This window comes from Syngnathus floridae, chromosome 10, assembly GCF_059516105.1.
Source record: "Syngnathus floridae isolate MCC-2025c chromosome 10, RoL_Sflo_1.0, whole genome shotgun sequence".
In the NCBI taxonomy this organism is placed as follows: domain Eukaryota; kingdom Metazoa; phylum Chordata; class Actinopteri; order Syngnathiformes; family Syngnathidae; genus Syngnathus; species Syngnathus floridae.
Window position 1 is genome coordinate 4,055,419 of NC_142422.1, and position 25,068 is coordinate 4,080,486.

The window sequence follows — 25,068 nt, forward strand, 5'->3', positions numbered from 1 at the left end:
CAGCATCGCAGCATTTATTTGAGCTGACGCAGCACAGCTTGGCCTGCATCACCACCAAAGGCGCATCGGATGAGGTGAACAAATGAATAAGTGTGTGATATTTGCTACAACTTCTCCAGTTTGCATCATTCACAGATTTCACACAGTCAGTCACAAATAATTAGCACAGTTGTTAAATAAAAACAAACATCCAGTACAGATTGGTTTCATTTTCAGAGCACCTTACAAACTATACATGTTTTTTTTTTTAAAAAACATCTAAAACAAATAAAAATTAATGACCAATAAGGCATCAGGCATGTGCAGAATAAATATTTGATGTTAATGTTAATCAATGGCATAACAAGGCTACTGTATCTCTGAGGTAGAGATTGTCTAAATGACAAGATGAGATGCCTCTCAATACTTTTTTCTAATGAGGTACCGGTTAATTAGTACCTTCTAAATGAGTCGGCGCTTGTAATGAGGTGGACTCGTCATCCTTTTCACATTTCTCCAACTATACAGATCCACATTCTCAGGGTGCATAACATGTTTACACAACTTAAATAAGCACTTGTTGTTAAGGCAACGATAAAAAAAGACGGTCGGTGCTGAATGCGGATGTTTCCACTGAATTATGTTTCAGTTCAGGTCACCACAACGTCGGGAAATCTGTGCGTGCAAAGCCGGGATCGCTTCTCAGTTCCCAGTAAGTGTTGTTGCTCACCCACGAGTCATCCTTTGACTTCCTATGAATGGAGAGAAGAGAAAAGCGGCTGTTGTTATCTTTGTCAAGACAGATGCACTTGTATTGGATCTCATAAATTCTGCACGAGGATATAAAAACAGCTCATATTCACATGTGTAAAGCATCCAGGAAAACTATTCGAGATGAATTTTACCGGAAGAATTTTGGTTGATGTACGGCATTGCTCTCCTCAAGGACTCGTCGTCTTTCTCTCTGCAGCTGTTCAATCCTTTGCTTTTGCTCCTCAGCAGCTTCGACCTTCCCCTCCTCCAGCAGTCTGCACATCATTATCATGCAAATAAGGGAGAAACATCTGTTCAAATATAACTGTATTGAGATGGCACTTTTTAAACTCAGATTTTTTTTTTTTGCAGTGTGTCATTCATATGGTATGAAATTAAATTGTCTTTTTCTGTTTCCACAAGATAAAGCCCCGTTGTTATTTTTGAATGTCCTACATTTTGACTGCTCACTTGTAAAAGTTACAAATGTGAGCTAAAATTAACTTAAGATATGCACAGAAGCGGTGAGAGGAGTTACTATTTCTAATCCTTTATTGAAGTAGCGTCTGGGTTCAATGAAAGAGTCACACAGTCAAATACTGTCGATTAGAAGAATATTTTTTTGGCATCTTAAAATGGATACATTTTTTTCTGTTCATTATACTTTCTCAAAAAAATAATCTTGTGTCAGATAAGGACCAACAAATACAATTAAAGCTCACGTTTGTTTCTCACCTTTGGTCCACACGTAATCTGGTGTCAGTGGGTGGCAGCAGTTCTTTCAGGGAAGCGTCCATCTCATTCAACTCAACGGCAAACTTGGTAAAACCGTAGTACTGCTCGTGCTCAACTGGCATGACATCTGCAAATATAAAAATTCATATTCAGCAAACGTGCATTGAATGATGATAAAACCAAAATGGTCATACTTGCTCTCCAGATGCACGTGGCCGAGGGCGGGTCCCCGCAATAAACGGCTTCGTGCCACTTCCCGAAAAGCCGATGGATCACGTTCCCCTTCTGATCCGTGATGGTTCCTTCCACCTCGTTGCCACTCGAGTTCCATCTAGCCTGTGGCAAAGAAGCGCATTTATCAAAGTGAAGGCCAATATTTTGGAGCAGCGGATCACACTCCATCATTCAAGAGCTCATGGTAATGTGTTCTTTTGGTCTCATGACTTCGTCAGGTGCACTTAACAGGAGGTGAGGATGAATAAATCACCCTTTTTCCTTGAGTCACCCTCCCTTTAGGGGACCTTTCAAATGAGAACCGCTAAAGCAATTAACCTTCTCGGCTCAGGAAAAGCCTCTATACATCAAACCTTCAAAACATCATATGTGCTATTTAGTTGCATTCAGGTGAGGATCACCAACTGTGAGCAAAGGTCATTGAGTGATAAAAGCCCTACTATGGTACTGAGTCTATCTAATTTGTATAAGAAGCATTTGAGGGTTCAGCACTCTGGATTTGGAAACAGACCAACAAAAACATTTCACAAATGACAACAAAAAATTATGTTGGTATAGCTTATGTATTATTTACTGCACAGCGAAAATGGTGTACTGTACTTAATGTCATCCGGTGGAAATACTATTAGAATATTTTCCTTTATTTATTTTTATTGTAATTTAATTCAGCGTGACTCACTTTGACAAACGTGATCTTGCATTGGCAGGCGTCGCTGTTGGAGTTTCTGATGGAGATCTCGCCGTAGTGCTCGATCCAGCGCTGCCCACTCAGGATGTTGTGAATGCATGACGTCACCTTGTTCCACACATAGTGGTCTCCGGACCTGCAGCAATTACAACTAATATAAAAAAAAAAAAAAATTGCTGTCTAACGTTGGTGTTATGTTTTGGTGCGTAAAGCTCACCCAGGCAGCGTTACGTGGGTGCTGCCTACAGGAACAATCTCCATTGACTTCCCCCAAAACTTGTTCTTACACCTCACGTCTGCAAAATAAATTTGATTTTTTATTTTATTTATAATCTAATTGATAGATGTATGCTGCTGAACACACCTTGCCAGAAGACAAAATTTTTAGACTCTGCATGGCAAGCCGAGATTGGTGGATGATGGCTGACCTGTTGATGGAGATGACAATTGTGCAAAACAAAAAAAAAAATGATCAAGCACATTTAAAAACAATCAAAGTTGACCATTTGTTTAAATCATCACCTGCTCTGCAATAAACTGGAAACCTTTATCTGGCCGGTCGCATTCATAAGTCTCTCCCAGGACAGGATTGAAAGGCTTCCCGCCAGTTCTGTAGTAGCTGGATGCGTAACCCGAAATCACAAATGTAGCGATGAACACCTAGACACACACAAAAAAAAATCACAGATGCAGTTTTGAAGATGCCTAGCTTTGATCACTGGCAGCGCTAGAGGGGGGCCTGCAGGGGCATTGACCTCCCCTTGAAATAAGGTGTTGAACAAAAATAAGACGAAAAACAAAATTTCTCACCATGCGTTCAAAAGGATCATTTGTGTCGGCAGCCTGATCGAGCAACTCGCTGTACTCCAACTCCTCACACAGCCTCTGCAGGGTGTTAAGCGGCTCGTTGAGGTGCACCGGCATGGCCACTTTGGACAAGTCTTTGCCGATGTTGTTCCTGAGGATGTTCCACAGGCTGACAGCGCTGCTGCTGGGGCTGGGTGAAGGTAGACGGGATCGACGACGGCAGAGAACGGAACCTGGCCAAACCCCAAAATAAACTTCTTGTTCTATTTTTGGAGCATGTGAAAGGATTTGTTACCTGAAATTTGTCTGTCATCTTCAGTCTCATTGTTAAAGTTGTCCATGGAGTTGTTGTCACTAACGTCGCTGTTGTACGAATCATCTTCTGACACCTGAAAAAAGAAAAAAAAATGCAAACCTTTAGCTATTGTGATGAGAGAAATATAAAGAGCACCTGAGATAAAAGTTAGGGCAGGTTTCTTGCTGTCACATTATTTAGTGATGTCGTCACTTAGGTATTTTTAGATGAAAGTAATTAACTTCCATTTTTACACCACCTCCGCTCATGTCGCTATCTGACCAGCCAAATGACAATAAAGTCAAGAGAGAAACAAAAAAAAAAATGAATTACAGCCGGAGTGCAGCTTTCATGACAGTGAAATTAAAAAGGCTTCAATAAGCCTCCAGCACAAACATGGATGACTAAATTGAATTAAAAAAGCATCCCATGTCACAGTAAACTGTCAAAATAAGTTTAAAAATATTTTTAAAAAAGTATTGCAAACCAGATTGCATCATAGCATTGTAAAATATGAGAGGATCTTCACAGCAAATCTAATATATATATATTTGACATTTATTGTCCCTAATTTGTATAAAAGGAATAAAAATATCAATTTTACCTCATTTTCAGAGGAACTATTGGACAACAGAACCTCCTGCGCGTCAAAGAACTCAGACAGCGACTCGGCTCTGCTTTCATTGGACTCTTGATGCACCAGAGAACGGGATTCGGATGCATGCTCCTCTGGTTTCTAAGAGATACGATATCCACAAGTCGAGTATAAAAACAGTGGCTCAACGGTAGGTGCAGAAAATGAATATTAGAAGCTTGATAACACTAATGAACAACCACTGAGATGATGGCACTTATATTTTTAATTTCCGGCTGTGCATCTGTTATCGTTGGAGTTTTGTTAATCTCTATTTAGTTCTATGCATAAAAACAGCAGGAAAAAAAAAAATCACCAAATTAGCATGATTGGCGAACAGTAAATCAGAATAGCAAATGAGCCAAAAGCCTCCGTGTGGCAGCACGTCGCGCGATCACACTCAACACATGGCCGCATGCAAATGATTCATAACGCCGTGACCTGCAATGTGTTCCTCTTCTTTTTTTAATGACGTCTTATCGTCATTAAGGGGGCGGAAGGAGTGCAACATGGCCGTCGCATGCGCATGACAATGAAGGAAATGACAGCTCATTCATGATGTGGGAGGGAAGTAATAATTTGAATCATCATCATGCTGGGGGGGGGGGACTCAGTGCATTCCCACGCACCCACCTGCACGGGGGCAGCGAGATTGAGTAGTGAGGGTTCTACGATGTGAGATTCAGCGTGAATCCTGCAGAGGCGCTCTCGCAGTTCTGAATTCTGCGCTAAAGCCTGTAAAATAATCATTCAATGATGTGTAATCAATTTTACTACCTGCGATCCATAATCTAATTTAAAAAGTCTGAGAACAACAAGTTGGAGGTCAAACTAAAAACAAAATATCAGCTAAGCCTTCAGTTCTGCGCCGATTCAATTTAAGACGACCGCACAATGGTCAAGTCGTGAAACGTCAACACGGCCCAGAAATGTCACAGGCTCCGCTAGGATTGGAATTGAAAATGAAAAAAAAAAAACTGTTATGATCAGGGGGCATTTTTCTCATTTAAAATATGTGCCATGGCTCAATAAAGGTTGTGAAATTCCGTCTGAAAGCACGCAGTGAATTTAATTTGTCTCGCTTTGACTGGGTATGACATGAATTGAATGAACCAAGTGTTGCATCATCTTCTATAAAACGGGAAGTAGCAAATGGCAAACAGATGAACAAACACAAGGTGGTCTACCATTTATGCTCTAATGTCGTTAGTAATGCCTTATTATTATTATTTTTTTAGGAATAATAAATTAACATTAATAACAAAATTGCAAGCAGAAGGTAATTATCCATGAAGTGCTCTACTGAGCGCCGTTGCAGTTCGATTCATTTTGTCATACATTATAATAAAAATTTCGCAATGTGCAAAATGTTATTATAGACGGGAAGCCCACCTACAATGTACGACAGAAGACATCACTGTCCCATTATTGCCACGCTGTGTGGTCACGTAGGCAGACTGAGTCATTAGCAGACTATTATTGTCAAAAGAAATGTGTTGCGCTGTCAGCGTGACAATCGATATTAACTTTAGAAAGCAAGAAAGAGAAAAAAAACAAAGCCTGATCAATGGTGACTCAAGTCCGAGTCGGGTGGGCTAAGCCCTCAAGGATTCTCCAGTGCCTCGCTAACAGAGCCCACGTACCGTCGTCAGCGCGTTCTTCAAACCGACCACTTGTGGGGAGGTTGGCGGACAGGTGTCTTGCTCCGCACATTGTTTTAATCGCTCCCTCTCTGACGCTAGTGAACTCAAAGCCGATTTCATGGTGGTGTGCACTGAGGGGGAGAGAGAAAAAAAAAAAAAAACACGCTGCCATTGCAATTTGGAAGACAACAACAAAGTGTTAGCATGAGTGCTACTCTGACAGAAGAATAATAGCACCCAAAGGGGGGCACTTTTCTAATTACGAAAATATTTCCCGTAAGAGCGGCGTGAAACTTTTCACTTAGTAGCAGTTTGGGAAAATATTTGATAATAGATTTAACAGCCAGAAAGAGCGTTCCAATAAAAAAGCTGAAAAGCATATCGGCAATTATGGCTCTCCTTTCCCGCACGTGACGGCATCGAAGTCTGGACTCACGATTCGTGGCAACCCGGCAGAAATCCTCCTGCAGTTTGGCCGCATCAAAAGGAGAATCCAGAGACTCTTGGTCGACTTTGTCATTGGCCAACGCCGCAGAGGAGAGGTTGGGGTTCGAGGAATGGAGGCGGATGGAACCAGAGATGCAGCTGGGAACCTGCAGCGGAACAAAAAACGATCTCATCAAAGACTTTAAAAAGTGAAGCTTTTGTTTTCAGCCTACCTGCAGAGTTGTTTTGATGTCTTTGTTGTAGTTTTTTGTGCGCCATTTTCTCTGAAGCCTCTTTTCTTTTTTAGGGCTGTCAAATGTAGATGCCTAGTGACACACAGTGCATGGATCTAACTAAAGAGCTGTCATCATGGACAATTGAAATAAAAATAGATTTGAAAAGATCTATATATAGCAAGAGAATGGAGCAAAGTTTGTTAAGATGGTGCTAAGCTTCAATTGCAGAGACAAACTGGTATTTCATAATGATAAGCAAAGCACCTGAAGAGCCTGGATGGAGGGTGCAGAATAAGTACGATGGAGGACCTCCATGCTCTGAAGAAGGTGGCTCAGTTCAAGTAGGTACGCCTCACAAACTGACAAGTCTAAAAAATAAATAATACATTTGTTAAAATGAACTATTTCGTAGTACCCTGACATGAAAATTATTCAACAGATGAAGCTGTACAAATTCCCGGACCTGTTAAAGAAAATTCATCTTTAATGGTGCGATTACTACTTGTGCCAGCAGAGGTCGCTGTTGCTGCTAAATCATAAATTCAATCGCGATAACAGGTGAATTGGAAACATCCGTCCATCCAATTTCATTACTTTCAAAAGAAGCACCATCAGAAAAAAAATGTTCTCAGCAATTTATATTATCTTATTCCTGCTGTCTAATATGGAGAAAATAATGTATTAGCAGATTTTGCGATACATAATATTATGGAATGGGAGATACTTGCTTTTTTTTCCTTTTTTTTTTTACTGCGATATAATATGATAGAAATATTTTGAAGGGGTGGGCCGCGATGAAGCTTGCCAATGTGGGTTCACCTTTGGAGCACTTGTCCATGTCATCAGATGACTGCAGCCAGGCTGTTACCTTGGCTTGGCTGTTGCAGCTAAAAGGGAAAGCTCCAGCTGAAGACTGCCTGCGTATAGGCACACACTGCAAAAAGAAACACAAACAAAAAGTCAGCCCCATCACAAATATGTAATTTAACCTAAGCATAGAAACTATATATTACCTTTCTAATAGGAGCGCTATCGGCAAAGCTAGAGGATGCAGGGGAGGGGTAGTGGGCGAAGTGGAAGGACTTGTCGTTGGGACACATGGCAATCTCATTTTGTCGATAGAGCCGGTGATGACGTAGTTTGGACACCCATTCATCAAACAGCTCCTGTGACTTGATCTGCACAAGGACAAAGTAAGGTGACGGGCGCAAACAATGTCTCGTCACATGCAAATAACAACACAAGGTCACCTCACGCTCCTTTAAGAATATACATGTTAACCTACGAGGGAAAGAATGCCACTTGATTTCCTATACATCCGGGAGGGAAGGGGGGGGGGTTGTTGACGAGATTCGTAGTTTACCTTCAGGTGATAGATGTTCTCCTCAGCATCAAGATCGATGCACTTGGCTTTCTTCTTAATGGCCATAACAGACAGCCCCACATCAATGCAACCATGAAGCTTCCCTTTCTCAATCTGCAAGTCAACATATTTTGCTAGGAACACACTGGATCATAAATTTAAAAATCAATCTTAAATTAATTGCTTTGTTGCCGGTCGAGCAGGCAACACATGAAGAGAAGAGGCAAGGCCACGTCATTTGTAGCCAGCAGGCACTCACATCAGCGCTGCACTTGCCGTACTTCAGAATGCCCTTGTCCAGTGAGAAGTATCTCTACGGGGAGGAAGAAACACACTGAGCAAGTATGGATACAGCCCCATTAGCTAGCAACATCTCAGGCGATTGCCACCTGTGTCCATCATCATTACAGCTACATTTGCCCCATCCAGTTTTTTCTACATTGAACTGGTGTGACTGGTGTAGGCATGAAAAAATAAAATATATATGAATTTTATATATAAATATACAACGTAAATAAATAAATAAATAAATAAATAAATAAATAAATACAGACTACAATCTGGACTGTGCAGCCGTTAATCGAAGAGGGATTTTTAATTGGCTCCCCTTGCTGTCAACTATGCGAAGCACCATGCTAACAGCGACCCTCAACAGGTTCATTTTTGCATGAATTCCCTCAGCTCGACGATAGCAACGGCTGACACGATTGCCTCACCGACGTTGAAGAGGAAACAAAATTAAAAGAGGACACAGTGTACCTTATGCCAGCCCTTTAGGGGCCACTTTCTTTTCTTGAGTACATAGCCTTCCTGTTTCTGCAGCTCCGAGACACTGCTAAAACCTCCCCGCAGACCTTCCACAATTTCCCAGCTGTCCTGCAGGTTAAATAAACACCATTTGTTGGATATGAAATGCATGACACTAAATCAGCAACACATTATGTCCAGGCTTACTTACTGCTTACTTATTGCTGCAGTGTGCTGAGTTCATAATGAACGTCATCAGAAAGAGAGAATGTAATTTGCAGGGGCGGGTCTATCTAAGAGAAACCCTCATAAGCAATGAAGGACTATTATTAAATTACAAGGGTTGGTTCTTTCGTCCCATCTGAGGGTTTATCACGTTCCCCACAGTGACACTGTGAGTCATTGGCCATATTGTCTTGTCTGACAAGTCTGGACACTTGTTCCGAAGGTCGAAACACATTCAGAAGGCGTCAGCAGTGACGTACATGACAAGACAATATTCCATGTTACACATTTTCACCAGCAATCAGACACATCTATGTACTGTACGATGGCTGTCCAGGTTATTTGTTTATTCTAATTATGCAAGGTGGCAGTTATCATTAATAGCTTCAAGTTTTGCAAATACACTGGAAGTTATATGCACATAAATGTGAAGAAATTACAACTAAGTGAACAATGTAAATAAATAAAAAATGCTGTGAATTGGTTTGTAATGGTATGACATCACTCATCAGGATTTGAGATTTGCGCCCCCTTGTGGAGGTAGTATCTATAGAACAGACGCAGGATTCTAAGTAAGGCTTGTTGTGAAACAGTGTCATCTCTCCATTAGCCTTTTGCTAATTAATTCACACAAATGAGAATTTAAATTGATGTTTTTACCTGTCGACTGTCATGTTTGGATGAGGAGCTGCTGTTGCTACGGGACAAGGAGATCTTCTGCGACATAACTGAACTGCACTCCTCCGAGCCCATCTCACCGCACACTAGGACTGAAGTGCCAGCAACATTGCTCTAGTCTAGTGAGAACAAAAGAGCAGACAAAAGGTCATGAGGGGAAGGAAAAAGATGACTTTAATAGTCAAGGCCGCTAAAAGCTTTTCAACTTTGTCTCACTGAAAAATACATTAGGTTATGTGGACTGATTTGTTTTTGTATTTCTAATATGGCTTATAGCTGGAGGACTGGCTTCAAAAATGAAATTGACAGAAAAGATTGGTCATGAAAATTGAGTTTAAATGAAAGCAAAGCTCTTAATAATTGATATGTCCTTATGGCTCTTACTGAGCGCCAGACTTTCAACGTTAAAGAATGATGATGAATGTTATTTGAAATAGCTTGCTGGAAGCTCTGAGAGTGTATCTCAGTTCTGCTTCTAATTGTGTGTTCATAAGCAGTCTTGGAAAAGTGTGTGTACTGACTGAGATGTATAAACATATGCCTGATTATACATTCTGTACATCTGCATGTGCAACAGTATTGATGACTACACAGTAAATATATATTTAAGATTAACATATGCTAATCTTATACGCTATAGTTGTCAACAAAAAATAAACAGGGTGCAATAAATGTGTAACCAACTGTTCAAATATAACATAACAGCCAGCAAACTGTAAATGTGATTCCTAAAATCACAGCTCACCACTTTTCTGAAGCTGAGCTGTGATTTGTTGTGGCAACTGTGATGTCATTATTAGTCCACAGCAAGTGACAAAATGGCCGCCGCCTGAGATGGATAAAAACAAGTGAATTTTGCCATTTAATTCAGATTCCACAAAGGCAATATTAATCAGAATGCTGTGTTTAGACTAGTGGGGCCACATACAACATATTTTAGAGAAAATGTTTGGGTTGAATAGCCTCTTTGAAGCAGCAGTTAGCAGCTTTGTGCTAATGGCCACGGCCTCCGCTGCCAGATAAACAAAAGCGTGGTCATCTGAAACCGGGCCTTCACGGCTTATTCAATGTGGTCATTGCGGCAGCGCCTCCACTTCTGATTTATTCATCCACTTTGGATTGATGACAGCAGTGACGCAGAGGTCTGTCACATGGTCGCCTATTGGGGCTCCCTTTCATCTCATGCAACATGGCCACTTGGCCGCCTTTCATAAGGTGACAGCTCAGGGCTTTCTTCAACGAGAGCTTCTAGTCAGGGATGACAATGACAAAAATCAAATATTCTTAAGCTATGTGGATTTCACCTACCAGTTTTGACGACACAAAATTTACAGTTCTTAGCCTCGGTTCGGCACCGACCAGACTCTTTATCACAAAGAGCACGTGACATCAAGCAACCTCTCTGACTTTACGACCTCATAGAGACCTTTGGGCAAATCTTGCTGAGCGAATGATGTCAGTTGAGATGGGCTAATGTCTGCGCTAACAAGATTGACACAGGCTGAAAGCTGCTCTCTCTTCCACTCTGCTCCTCACATTGCAGATGTTTGTCTGTCCTTCCGGTCTCTCCTGCTGGCATGCCTAACGGGCTTTTAGGCGTCAAATGGACGCGAGTCACAAGGCTTCATCTCGTATCGGAGTTTCTCAGATGGGTATGTTCCATTTGCTTGCATCTGCGGCGCAATCACAATAAAGCATTTCTGATAATAAGTACTGTTATTACAAACTTTAAATATTCAAATGTTAATAAATACATATATTATCTCAGGCGGGTCATCTCTCTTAACAACAAAGCTCTTGTTATTGTGGCTAAGTTTATTTGTTGCGCTGTCGGCCATCCATCCATCCGGATAAGGCCCAGTAACGAGCCTTTGCTTAATTGATCTCGACTTTTCTCTTGCAAGCCTTGCCTCAGGCTAGCTTAAGTGGAAAGGTTATAAGTCTTCAGGAAAATTCTTGCACTGATGGCTACTGGAGTGAATTCAGTCATAATAGCATTTAAAACAGAGAGAGAGAGAAAGAGGGAGAGAGAGACTACATGGCCGTTAGCAACGGCATATTAAGCCAATTATGCTGGTGTCATCATGATGTTTATTTTTTTTTTTTCATGACACAACATATTTCAGTTCCTCTTCTTCATATCATATTTCCTCCATCAAGTATGAAGAAACGTTGTACTGGTTTACCTACTGCCCACCCCACCCATTAAATTTAAGCACTACTCAGAAAAACGCGACAGCTTTAATGAGCTGGCATTCAAAAGGTAGTAACTTCCTAGATATAAAGTGTTACGGATTATGATAGTAAGGGAATCATGGGCAATTGCAAAGTCTGACGAGTTGTCCTCATTTTCTCTGACAAGGAAAACACTTGGGGCAATCATCTTTTCATGAGCTATTTCACAAAATCTCCAAAAGTTTCATTTCTTTCTTGAACGTGCTTTCCGAAGAGCGCCGGAAATTAGGATAGTATAACGTGAAGTTAATAAACATTGAAAAACACCAGTTATATAAAGCAGAGTTAAAGCATTAATAAATAACTAAATATGCTACATTAGAGGTGTGTCCATTATTAAATAAGCTAAATAATTGCTGACATAAGCCAGACGAGTAATATAGAAGTTACTCTCCTTTAAATCAATAGGGGGGCTAAAAGTCAAGCCAGGCCAACAACAATAAATGCTAAGTCATCGTTTAATAATTAATTATTGTTTATTTAGGTGTTGTGACAGCGTGATGTTTACGCATGTGAACTTCTCGATGCTCCTCGTGAGGATTAAGCGCTTGAGAAAACGGATGGATGGACAGCAATTAAAAAGTCCCAAAGGACCTGCAGTGTCAATGCAGTTGCTCCATTTGTCAAAACTGAAGGAAAAGACAATTCTTTTGGCCTACATTGGCACAAAATAGGAACATGTTCCAAATATAAGTGTGACCTACTGCTCTGCACACCCCAAAAAAATAAAAGGGCTTTAATGACGACAATAAATCCAATATAACCCCAAGTGGGATACAATTCCTGCATGCCCACCTGCTCTTTGTGCCTTAACCACATCCCATTTGGTGTCATTACCGTTTTGTTGTAGCTTGTGCTCAAATTCCAGAAGCCCTTTTTCATGTCTTGTCATGACGAGTCCATTATTTAGTATGCCTGACAATCGCTTCGAAGAAAAAGCTACACAGATGGGAACGCCTGCGCAGAGCTGCTTATGGCCCGATGGACAAAAGCTGAGAAGGCTTGAGTTCAAAAAATAAAATTCAAAATGTGACAATGGCATTTTATACCGTTAGACTCGATGTGCTTCATTCATAGTAGTTGGAAATATCAAACACAAATATTCACACAAACACTTTCACCGCCAGGCATCCTGTTAATTAACCACATCCTCAACCACACACACACACACACACACACCCTGCCTGGAGTATATTCAGCATGTGGGAAAGTGTGACAGCCTCATAGCTCAACAGCGGCTCATTAAGACACTGAGCCGAGTCAGAACTGCTCAACACATGCTGACAAAAAATCAGTACGGAACATACAGTAAATATGCTGAACTCATAAGTGCTCGCTTGGCGTAATAATAACAACCAGCATAATCAGCTGCTGCTTGCTGAATGCGAGATGACCACACGATTCCACTTTCCCCGCTAATAGGGGCTTGCCGTTAGCCTTTTGTCAATCTAATATAGTAGAAGTGTTGACCCAGAAAAGAAAGGCCACTGGGTAGTTCCTGTTGCTGAACGAGATATAATGAAAAATGGAAAAAATGTATATTAACAATGCTCTAAGTCATTTCCAGCAGTGTATTTGGGACACAGAAGGAAACAAACCTAATCTCGCATCAGGTTGGGTCAGCGTTTTGCTACATTTGACTGGACCATACTTTCTGAGAACCACCCACATGTGACTTACCCAATTATTGTTATTCTAAACTCAATGTGTAGGTTATATGTGACTCTAAATTTAAATCCAAAATCCTTTATATTATGTTGAATCCAGCTGCTCACATAAATTGAATCAGTATTAAATAAGTCTAGAAATAAGATTAGTTCAAAAGCAAAAATGGGGTCAAACGAAGCAGTATGTTATTCAAGCGTATCAGAGTTGCCACTTAAATACGCTGACCACTTTGAATAATTCAGTTACCCAAACTCAGATATGCTGTCAAATCCTTTTGCATGTGCAATTGTTTTTCCATTAAAAAGGTCTAAAAGTGTAGCCTGTTAAAAATTCATGTTGAGTTTCTGCTGGAGTGTGTTTGAGCTTCCTTCTGCCTCTGGTGCCTGGAGGAAGCTGCAGACTGGCACAGCAAGCTGATATTCAAAAAAATTCCAGCATGTCACTATAATGAGCTGACTGAGAAAGTCACGTAGGAAAAATGAAAAAAAATTCGCATCATAAAACTTTTACGGATGCTCGTGACAAATGTAATTTTTTTTTTTGGCATCACTTTAGACATGTCACTGAACAAATGCAATTGCATTTTCAAAAACAAACATTTACCTGTTTACTCATAAAGCCACGTGAATTATTCATGCAGTGTGACCCATAAAGAGGGAACACCTGCGTATGCATGAGATCCCAACAGATGATCTTTTCTTGACTTCTTTATATAATAATGACCTAATTTATAAAAAAAATACATAGCACGATGGGTTTGAAACGCCATAGTCACATGACTGCTGTGTGTAACGACCTGAAGAAGGTGACATCTAATGAGGCCTATGTTTAACAGCTCCCAAGGAGGTGTGAGTCACATGCACCTGGCCTGACGCACATTTGCTCACCACCAAACACGGTTAAGGGACTCTCCCGAAGGTCATATTTTCCAGGTTCTGGTTAGAAAGAAAAAAAATTACAAATCAAAGTTGTCAAAATGTCTGGACTTTGAAACATGTTAATCTGAGATCATCGTTGTACCCTGCACACAAGTAATATTGCCTCTTTAGGTTGGTATGGCCGCTGACAAATGACGCCATTAACGGCCTCCAATTGAAGCTTAGGCGAGAAAAATTCATCACGACAGCCCTAAACACAGTCGTTTGTCTGTATGGATGTTGTTGAAATAGAAACAGCTGCAAGGGTCAACAAATTTGTGCCCCCCCCCAAAAAAATAGACACTGGACTGGCAGATTGCTAAAGAAGGAAGCTTTGTATTGGCACTATGCCCAGTGGATAAATCGCTCGAATTGGAAAACTTGAGGGAAATAAAGCGTGCCATCTACAAATCCATCACTCAGAATACACTGCTAGTGCCAAAAAGTACATTTCAAACTCCTTCGGGCACGGATTGTGTACTCAACAGATGGTCGATCTTGTCAACAGAGACACTGCTGTTGCCGAAATACAAACGGGAAGACAACTATTCTTTTCATTTTTTTTTAAAATCACCCTCATTAAACGAAACAACCAAGGTCGAGATGCACGTACCGCACGACAACAAGTTCCATTTCCTGTTCTGTAGCCTTCATAATGCGAACGAAACCTCCATTAACCACAGAAAAGCAAAACACCTGTGGAGTTATTTCTTTTGACGCGCAGTCTCCCGTGTTATGAGAATCGTTACAACCTCGAGCCATTCTTTTGCTTAAGCTTGCAGAGCACCAAATGAATTTGGTTGCCGTGGAGATTTGGTTCTTGAGCACATACGAGGTACTGAACCCCTAAATTGGTTAAATGGTGATAGAGCACTCGAGTTTGTTTGTGCATCAGATGTGGGTGGGGCTAGTCTGAAAGTGTGGTCGGGGCCGCATGCAGCCCGAGGGCCGCCAGTTGCTCACCCCTGGCCTAAAGCAGTGTTAATTAAAGATTTCCAGTGATACGTAATTAAAGATGTGTCATCTTGGACCAAATTAGAACATCCATTCATTTTCTATTGCATTTGTCCTCATCAGGGTGAGCTGGAGCCTTCCTCAGTTGACTTCTAATCATGCCTGATTGCAAAGCACATACAGACAATCATTCAAGCCCACATTCACGTCCATGCACTATTTATCACAGGAGTGTCCAAAGTAGGTATTTGTGAAAAATAACATTTGACTTGGTCTGTAACACCATAATCAAAAAGATTGAACAGCTCCCACACCTGACAACAACAACTACAAAAAATCAAAATATTTAAATTGGTTTTATATGGAGCTTTTCTAGCTATGAAAATAAACTCTAAGATAGTATAGAATTTCTCTTCACAGCACCCTGGTTAACACAAAGCTGTCCTGGCAGCTTTTTAAAATACCTATAAATTTTTTTAAATTAAAGTTGAATAATGTCCAGCAAGGACAGAGCCAAGACGAGAACCTGGAACCTCAGAACTGCGTGGCAGACGTGCTAACCTCTACTCCACTGAGCTGTCACGGAATAGATATATGTGCAACAGAATTAACTTCTGAACGTCTTTTTCTTGGCAAACTAATCACGCCCTGTCGAAGGGCCAGTGAAGAGTGTTAATGATGGAGGACACCAAAATTGGCAACAGCACATCTTTGGCTTTAACAGCCGCTAATCCTGTCTTCTGGGATTGATTGCTTTAGAGGAAATAAAAATTTAAAACTTTGGCGTTAATCTCCAATCCCGTGCTGTGTTGATTCATCTTACTTTTAAATGCACAAAGAATCTTCAGAAACTCCTGATCAACATTCTTTAAGTGTTTCCGATGGCGAACGTGGGGAATCATGGAAAAATCTATTATCTTCCCTAACACCATGGGGGCAAGCATATTTCAGGTGTGCCAGTGCCCCCCGTGGCCCCCCCTCTAGCTGCGGCAGTGTTCCTATCCCAGATGACTCTAGACTTGTCACCAGCCATTCACACTCTCCTTCACACATAAGAACAGAATATAGTCTTCAATTAATTTAACGCTATGGGAAGATGGTAGAAACCCCACAAGCAAGAACATGCAAACTCCCCACTCAGGCTCAAAACTGTGAAGCAGACAAAAAGTAATCAATCTAGCAGGCATCCATCAAGGTTTTCAATCATGAGGAAAAACAGCTTTGCATCATTGCATCTGACATCCGTCTTCAAATTCCCATCAATAAGGAGCACACAGTAAGCCCCCCTAGCGCTCCTCCCTTTACCTGAAAGGCGCCTCTGTGCACCCGAAGAATGCTGCGTTAGTCGTGAAATTCCAGTAAATGAACGTCAGCCAGTCACTCTGACCTCAAAAGTTGTGCGAGTCATAGTTATAAAGAAATATGTGGGTGTTTGCTCATGACTAATATGGAGAAAGTGACTAAAGAAATCATATTTGTGTTTTGACTGCAGCAGTGGGTGTGAGATACTGAGCTGCACTCACCGGTGTACTGTATATCTCAGCATGTATGAAAAATGGCTGTCATTTTCTTAACGTGACATTAATTATATCTTTTACATGGGTGCATTTTAACGAGGGTTAATCTTGTGAGTTCAAAACATTTAAACACGAAAAGTCAAAATCAACTTAATACGGCCTTGAAATAACAGCAATTACGAAGAACGTGAAGGGAGCACAACTCACCGTGATGGGAGTTACAGATGCACTGGTGATGATGGTGGCACAAAAAAAAGAGGCAGCAAAAATGACAAGAAGATATTGAATCAAGCAGACTCCCTTCTGGTTCGTGACACGCTCACCAGCATAGCTTCCACTCATACAGGGGGAAAAAAACATTTGTTCACCGCGGCATGCAGAAGGCGGAGACCTGGTAGTTGATCCAAATAAGAGCCAATAGGAGTAAAGAATGAAGCCGACGAAACTTTAAAGGGCGTGGCTTGTATTCTCTCCCCCGTTGTGGTTTTATGACGTATGTCGGGGGACACCCAAAAATGTAATTTCTGGTAAAGGTTACTAATACTTACCTTTCGTTCATCTCCTGTAAAGAAAAGAAATTAAAATTAGAGAAATGATTTTTTATCTGAGAACAAATAACACTACGGAGGATTCTTTATAACACGGTTTAAAACACAAAACGACCCAAAAACGATAGTGGGACTAATATGACGTTATACTGCCCCCTTCTGACTAAACTTTGGTATTGCAATTTAGCGGTTAAAATGCCCTCAAATCGTTATAGATTAGTTTGAAGATTTTGTTTTGGGATTACAGTCAGTTCAGATTAAACTGGAAAGTCTATATTTTTAAAAAGTGAACTCCATTAAAAACAAAAAATCAATTCATGTTAAAGTAGTACAAATATTTTGGTACGTTTGAAGATTTTACTGGTATTTGTAATTTGAGAATTTAGATTTTTACTCCATGGATTTGAACTGGTAAATGTACGTTCTACTCCTCACTTTGTCAAAATAGATTTTTTAAAACTTTTTAGTTGCTTCCGTATTATATTTTTTATATTGTAAAAGACTGTTATGGACTCCCTGCCATAATCATTTTTCATAGGGCTGCAAATGTATTTAGTCCTGTAATTTGCATTGTCAGGTCAAACTATTTAAGTTTATGTCCACTGACACACATTGAGGAGGCAAAGCAACCTAAAATTTATTGCAGGTTATCATCAGAGTCCCTGTACTGTTTTATTACAACCAATAAAAATAAATGCATAAAAGTCTTGTGAAAGAAAGCGCAAGCATTAAAAGAAATGAACCAACGTGATCTCGCTCATCACCGAGTTCCAGTGAGCGAAGGAGTAGTAAAAAGTCGAAGAGAAGAGCAACGGTTGGGCCATGTTTTTTTAAAATCAGAAAGTCATTTTATTCTGAAAGCATAAATGAATGAACAATGGAATGAAAACATAAAAATGAAAAGAATTTTAAAATGAGGGTTAGGCCTCAAGGACTAGAAGTCACAAAGCATCTTTATGCAGAACTTCAGCAGTTTAAGCCTTTTTTCTTGTCTGAATGTTTGCCTTTTACTTTAACATTATATACAATTTTAAATTAACATATCTCAAGCGCAATACATTTTGACCACCATAACAGGCTGCTAAAAGCTGATCGACGAGTTTATCGGTCAATGTTTGGGTTGACGCAGTAGATGTCGTGTTTCTTGATCGCGTTCTCTTCCAAGTTCAGAACAGTATGCCTGATGGGGCCGTTGAAGTTGTGATGGAATTTTAACCTCCAATATACCCAAGAGGCCATTGCCTGCACCTGGCCTAATTCCAACAGTTCTTCCCATAGGTGAGATACTGGGCAGCACGCGGTAACGTGAAAGATTGCGTTGGGCCTCTAACTCGATTGTCAATGCGGGAAGCTTTACGTCAAACTGTATTTTTGTTCTTTCCTTACGCTCGGCTTGATTGGACTGACCGGCGTCTGTTCCGCCACTGCCGGTGTTTGAGGAATTATTGCGTGTAACCGTTGCTTTATCGCATTGACTGCATATCTGAGGGCTCCGTTGCCTCCTAGCTAAAGTAGCGCCTTGGTTCGTAGTCGGTAAAAACATGTCGGTGTAAGAGCTCTTCATGTTTCTTCGTCTCGGTCTCAGCTTGGAGGGAACCAGGACGTAAACAGAGCATTCTCTCTGGAGGAAAGGCCTCTCATTAAGGAATAGTGGAATGCTGGTGTGTTGACTTAATTGTGTATTTTCTCACCTCGATAGTCCTCCCATTGGGCTGGCACGAATTTCCCCTGAAGTCATCAGTTTCGCAAGCGTTCTGCAAGCCTTTATGTAAAAAGCAAGATGAACAATGTGGCTCATCAAAAGAGTACTGGACTCACAATGAAACGCGGTTGTGACGGTACATCAGAGATAGATATTCACTCAGTCAATTGTGGCCCCGAGATTTCTCGGAGGTCATAATGTTCGATAAAAAAAAAAAGATTAATAAGAGTTTCAGTTTAATTCACACGCTTGAAAATTCATCAGTGTATCCAATCTCCTTACTTTGTGATTCAAAAAGAGGGTAGCGCTAAGAAATACAAAATGCTTGGCGCATTGCAGAGAAAATGAAGCGGACGCATCTCAGCGGAGTGGAAGAAAAGGTGAAAGTGAGATGAAAACCATTTTGAACGATCAACCTATTTTTTAGTGACCCAGATTGTAACTAAATTCTTTTGCAGTAGCGTTGCTGTCAGTGTCAACCAAAGAGGATCCAGAAGTGACATCAGTTACGCTTTGCACCACAAATATGTGAGTATTAAAGCAATCAAAAAATGCACTTCATTAAATATGTATACAAATAAATAAACATATAAATAAATAAATTAAAAAAGAATATATATATTTTTTTTTTCATTAAAAAAAAAATATAAATTACAACAAAAACAATGAGAGGATTTAATTGTTAGGTAAAAATCCTCAAGAAGGATTTGAAGGACTTTTTAGTTGTAAAACAAGATCGATTAACATTTTTTGCTTTGGCACCTGGGATGGTAGAGAGGTCCAAGCAAAAAGCATATTTCTGGGGGGTGCAGTGCCCCAGCGGCACTCCCGCTAGCTCTGCCAGTGGATAGAATGTCATTCAGTCAGCAAAAGAAAAAAAATAACTGATATTAAAAAAAAAAAAAAAGAGTCAGCAGCATTTTGACAACCAGGTAAGTCCCAGTGACTCAAATCGTAAACTAAATTAAATCGAATAAAAAAAAAAAAGAGGCCTAAGACCAAAACGCAGCATTCCATCTCCATTGCACCTTCTTACAAGAACCATGAAAGTGCATTTACCTCTGTAGTGCATCTGATAAGTGGTGATCCAATGCATCCCATCCACAATCCTCAGCATGCCACTCGTCCGTTCGGAAACCTCCTTGTGGATTTTGGGCTTGGGTACGACTGCTCTCGTGGCATTCCGTACTCCCCTCGTAGGTTTCGGACGCTGAAAACAAGAATGATTGAGGGGAAAAAGTCAAAAATGGAGATATGGAGGATTGAATTTTGTAGAAATTTACCTTTTTTACATCCGAGAAGTTAAAGTCTCCTGTCAACTTGGGTGTCTTTGCCAACGTTTTTGTCTCATTCTCATGCCTGCATGTTGCATCTGAATGAGGTAACAGCAGAAAGTTACTAGCGTCACCTCATGTTAGCCACACGCTAGCAAGCCTCGGTACCTTTTGTTTCGCCGAGTGCAGTGACCTTCGGGCTTGTTGGGGGGCTGATAAAAGCGGCCTCGTTGAACTCCTGCCCGATGACTGCTTCACAATCGGAAGGATGGGAACAATTCAAAGTGGGGGATGTGGGATGCATAGGGATGGTGACAGACTTTATGCTTTCTTCCTGTTTGGAAATCATTTAGTGTTCAAGATGGGCTCAGCCGCCAACACATTTTGACGAGGGACCGTCTCAGTTATTCACGCTAGATTTACATCTGTGAGTTTTGCAATGCTACGGAATAACATATTATTACCCCTCGTGTGTCGTGTTTATTTTATAGCCAATAAGGATTCCGACTGTGTTACTTAAAATGATTCAAACTGTTTAACTTACAGCTGTTTACGCATCATTTTTCTTTATGAGATCACTGATGTCATCGTGACTCACAGTTTGGAAAACGGGAATTATTGGATTCGATTATTATTATTATTTTTTTTTGCTTCTGTATGCAACGTGAGGTTGTTGTTTATTGAGGAGGACTCCATCTGGATGCAAAAAAAAAATCAGACGAGATGATTAAACAGAGGAGCAGATTTTTTTTTTTTTTTCACCGCGAAAAGATTCTCAAACCGTTCTGGCTGCCAGCCACATGCAAGTTGCTCATATTCTCATGCATAACAGAAAGTTGAAAAGTGGCAGTCAATAGCAAGCATGCAGTTAAATGATGGATCACATTAGCATTCCATTACATCTTGTTCAAAGATGAATGCATACGTTGCCCTCTGCCTTGGACATTATACAATGCACAAAGCTCTCCCTCCCTTGACTCAGCTGCGATGTACCACAACAATCTGCCGCATTGCGCTTTTTAATTGGGATTCCCATGAGATGTGCTTGAAAGTCTCCATAAAATACAAACGTCCAGCAGGCCGGTAAACAATTAGAGAGATTTGGGTTCAATAGAAAAAGATGCCATTGGACTGAATCAAATATTGCAGTGGTTTTATAATACTGTGGAAATCTTCCAGCCAAGTGTCAAGTCCTCATTAGGAAAGCTGCGGGGTCTTATTCCATTCACACTCAGCAAGGGGGGAACATGCAAACTCCACACAGGAAGGCCACAGATTCCAACGACCAAACTCGGAGCTGTACAATTATGTAAGCCTAGATCAAAAGATGAGTAGAGTGGATCCGACAGGAAATGTGGAGAGCGGCCTGTAGTGTTTTTGATGTGTAACAATGGTCATGATTAATGTGAACCCAAGGGAATGATTGCAACATATTTGCATCATCAAATATAATACTGTGCAGCAGCGAGGCAGCATTGAGGTTGTATTACTAATTTTATTCATTAATTTGAGAAGAAGATTTCAGCGTTTTTACTAAACCTGGATTAAAGATTTGAATGTACAATTTTAAACTAAAAGTCAAGTGTTATAGAGAGTGACCCCTATTGACGTTTTACTAGAATGCAGTTGGTTGTTTACATTTTTCTTCTTTTTTCTCTCTCGTCTTGAAGCAACAGTATCTAAAGGAAAAGATCACGACCGTAACCTGTTCAGTCTCATTTAGTTAAAAAAAAAAAAAACATTAAAACGTTTCTATCCCTGTCCTGCAGGCGGCGGTAATGAGCATAATTGACAACAACCAATTAATAGACCTAAGTGACGAAATGTCCCTTACTTCCTGGTTCCTCATCTTGCTGGAAGAATGAGACGTGCTATTTCATGCTTGTATATTAAAAGTGAATAAATGAAGTGGCTTTATTGCCAGCACGTCTATTCAGTAGTTGAAGGTGACTTGTGTCATATGTGATGTTCTGCACCCGCTATGCATCAAGTCCACTCCACCTGTAGCTGCTCTCCGCTCCCCTCCCACTGTGTTGCTCAGAAGATGGCGTTCACATGGGTAATGAATGGATTCATGTTAGAAGGACAGCGCAGCCTCAGCGCACCGTGCAGCTTCACTCATGTTCCTGCACTCGAGCGAGCGCGCCGTTTCCTCCTCGCAACATCTAGCCCAGCGTGATGACTTCGGACTACTCTGACGTCGAGGCGTTTTTAGACGGCCACCCGGAACTCTTCGAGGAGTATCTGGTCAGAAAAGCCAAGTGTGAACACATCAGCAGGTGGCTGAGGGAGCACCAGGCTCCTAAAGTGACCACGGCCGATGAGAGACGCGGAGGCGCCCCGGTCAGGGAGCCTTCTCTGTGGTCGGCCAATCCGGACGCTTTGCGGCGCAGGTCGTCTCACATGGAGCTTCGGCGCAACTTCGCCCGGTCCAAAGCCACTACGGCGCACAGGACCTACGATGAGCACGCCAGCTTCAGCCAGCAAGACCCGCAATCCAGCATGAGGCGTCGCGCGCTTCTGCGTAAAGCCAGCTCGCTGCCTCCTACCACGGCGCACATCCTCAGCGCTCTTCTGGAATCCAGAGTCAGCGTGCCACAGTACGCGTCCACCGCCACCGACCACAAGTGTCGCCTCAGGGAGACCAACGAGAGGGAGTTCTTCTTGGAACTGGTCAAAGACATCTCCAACGACTTGGACCTGACCAACCTGAGCTACAAGATCCTGATCAACGCATGCATCCTGGTGGACGCTGACAGGTGCTCCCTCTTCCTCGTGGAGGGACCCCCGCACAAGAGGACGCTGGTGTCCAAAGTGTTTGATGTGCACTCGGGCACCACGGTCAGACCCTCCTCCTGCACCCTCAACTCCAGCGAGGTGCAGGTGCCATGGGGAAAGGGCATCATCGGATACGTGGCCGAGCATGGAGAGACCGTCAACATCCCCAATGCGTACGAGGTAAATGGAGTAAAGCACCAAATAAGATGCCAATTAGCAAATAATAATAATAATAATAATAATATTAATAATAAAAATATAATATAATAAATAAAATAGATTAAATGTAGCATGATCAGTTATTAAACAATATTACATGAACACGAGAATTGAAAAATAAAATGCCAAATGTTTTAAGTGCAAAATATGTCTGAATCTGCAATATTGAGGCACTATATTTGATGACCAATTGCGCAATCTAATGAGATGTTCCACTGTTTAGTACATTGACATTATTGACAACCATATTGAACATAGCAGATTATTGTTTTATGGCTCTTGCGTCTTCACCACTATGTGGTAACTCATTAAATCTTAAATTTATTTAAGACATTTAAGCTATAAAGCTTAAATGTGCTTTTTAAAATAATACATTTGTGAGGGAAATAAATCTTTTGTTTGCATATAAGCTTTAATTAATCTTATATCATTTATTATTTAAAATCTTAAAGACAAGTGTTGCATTTATTTATTCATAATGTAATATATAGGGGTTTTAATTATTGAATATACATGAAATATATTTTGTCCAGTTTCTCATATGCATTTGCATTTTTCATCTCAGCTCTAAAGTCATTTAGTGAGGTCAGGAGTGATGAGTCTACTTTTAAGGTGCACAGTTAGTGTCTTCATTGTGACATAACCAGAGTAATTACCAACATTTTTGTCACGCTCAATGATTTTGTCATGCTCAATGCCCCCGACAATGGCCGATGACAGGGGTGATCTTCATAAGTGCTCTCCAGGCTGCTAAATCAAAGAAAATAACTATCTTCTTACACAAGGGGGGAGTATTTACGAGCGCTTTTATGTGCCTTTCAGGACCACCGCTTCAGTGACGAGATTGACAAGTTAACCGGTTACAAGACTCAGTCCATTCTCTGTATGGCCATTTGCAACAGTGATGGAGAGGTCATTGGCGTGGTCCAAGCAATCAACAAGAACCCCACGGGAACGCCTTTCACTGAGGATGATGAGAAGGTGAGACATCTCACACAGGTGAGACACTCACATTACATTGCCCGCAGTCAATGAGCCGCATAGAAATACCGAGAGGCGAGAGACGTACGGAACATTAAAGATATGAGTGCATCAACGTTCTTTCTACTGCTCTTACTTATATTACCGATGACGTCATACATAAAGTTCGTTAAAGGAGCTGCCAATCCATTTAGACAGTCTTTCAAATTATTTCCACTCAATTAGAGTGCAGCACTAGTTCACTTACCTGCTCACCTAGAGTTTATGAGATTGCCCACAAGGTGGCAGAACTGAGTTGTTTGATCTGCTCATTTGGTTTTCTTTGACCTGCTAAGTTTAAATCTCCTTGATGTGAATCGCTTTCATTATGAAATCCGTTTGCAGTTCACGGAAGCAACTGTTTCACCCACAGGCTTCTGATTCTTTTTTTTTTTGCAAATGTTTGTTTGGTCAAACAGGTGCTTCAGATGTATCTACCGTTCTGTGGGATCTCCATCTCGAATGCAAAGTTGTTTTCGGAGTCTCGCAAGGAGTATGAAAGGAGCAGGGTGAGTGATGCTTCAAACTACTTTACACAAAAAAAAAAATCCTTGGCATAATTCATTGTATGGCTAATCCGTGATCAGTTTGATTGCATTATATTGTATAGTTAAGAGTTCCACACTACCTTCTGCTGCTTCAGGCTTTACTGGAGGTGGTCAATGATCTGTTTGAGGAGCAGACCGATCTTGAGAAGATCGTGAGGAAGATCATGCAGCGAGCGCTCACCCTCCTGCAGTGTGAGCGCTGCTCTGTACTTCTTCTCGAGGACATCGATTCACCGGTGAGGCCT

General features: G+C 41.1%; 4 protein-coding genes across 17 annotated transcripts in view; 1 reads left to right on the plus strand and 3 right to left on the minus strand.

Moving 5' to 3' along the window:
- Window positions 1–17,245, minus strand: osbpl3b (oxysterol binding protein-like 3b). Its single transcript, XM_088388329.1, has 23 exons — window positions 16,942–17,245; window positions 9,426–9,562; window positions 8,553–8,669; window positions 8,053–8,106; window positions 7,794–7,907; window positions 7,444–7,608; window positions 7,250–7,364; window positions 6,695–6,798; window positions 6,428–6,520; window positions 6,205–6,361; window positions 5,769–5,899; window positions 4,759–4,860; window positions 4,096–4,227; window positions 3,492–3,585; window positions 3,200–3,429; window positions 2,912–3,049; window positions 2,754–2,817; window positions 2,607–2,685; window positions 2,381–2,525; window positions 1,662–1,803; window positions 1,468–1,594; window positions 885–1,007; window positions 1–731 (listed from the first exon to the last, which is right to left on the minus strand). Exons 2-23 carry the CDS (start codon window positions 9,516–9,518, stop codon window positions 635–637), a joined length of 2,616 nt encoding a protein of 871 aa, XP_088244455.1. The 5' UTR covers window positions 9,519–9,562; window positions 16,942–17,245; the 3' UTR covers window positions 1–634.
- pde11al (phosphodiesterase 11a, like) overlaps window positions 10,920–25,068 on the plus strand; it is a 19,477-nt gene continuing 5,328 nt past the window's right edge. Inside the window, exons 1-7 of one of the 11 annotated variants that reach the window (XM_088388326.1) lie at window positions 10,920–11,095; window positions 19,324–19,364; window positions 19,446–19,512; window positions 22,028–23,216; window positions 24,078–24,236; window positions 24,695–24,784; window positions 24,919–25,059. In XM_088388326.1, coding sequence (XP_088244452.1) covers window positions 22,437–23,216; window positions 24,078–24,236; window positions 24,695–24,784; window positions 24,919–25,059 — 1,170 coding nt within the window. In that variant the 5' untranslated portion in view covers window positions 10,920–11,095; window positions 19,324–19,364; window positions 19,446–19,512; window positions 22,028–22,436. Of the gene's footprint in view, window positions 23,217–24,077; window positions 24,237–24,694; window positions 24,785–24,918; window positions 25,060–25,068 lie in introns of all 11 variants that reach the window. The other 10 variants (XM_088388327.1, XM_088388323.1, XM_088388324.1 and 7 more) reach the window with 10 other exon arrangements.
- Window positions 18,108–20,756, minus strand: LOC148391959 (uncharacterized). 2 transcript variants are annotated; one of them, XM_088388347.1, is made up of 6 exons: window positions 20,427–20,756; window positions 20,268–20,356; window positions 20,044–20,194; window positions 19,747–19,821; window positions 18,974–19,044; window positions 18,108–18,903 (listed from the first exon to the last, which is right to left on the minus strand). In XM_088388347.1, exons 1-6 carry the CDS (start codon window positions 20,605–20,607, stop codon window positions 18,391–18,393), a joined length of 1,080 nt encoding a protein of 359 aa, XP_088244473.1. In that variant the 5' UTR covers window positions 20,608–20,756; the 3' UTR covers window positions 18,108–18,390. The 2 variants fall into 2 exon arrangements, with proteins under 2 accessions (XP_088244473.1, XP_088244474.1); XM_088388348.1 differs by lacking the exon at window positions 19,747–19,821.
- Window positions 20,901–25,068, minus strand: part of skap2 (src kinase associated phosphoprotein 2) — a 39,409-nt gene continuing 35,241 nt past the window's right edge. For all 3 annotated transcript variants that reach the window (XR_015861125.1, XR_015861124.1, XR_015861122.1), the window contains one exon: window positions 20,901–25,066. The gene's annotated coding sequence lies outside the window, so the exon portion shown is untranslated. The remainder of the gene's footprint in view (window positions 25,067–25,068) is intronic.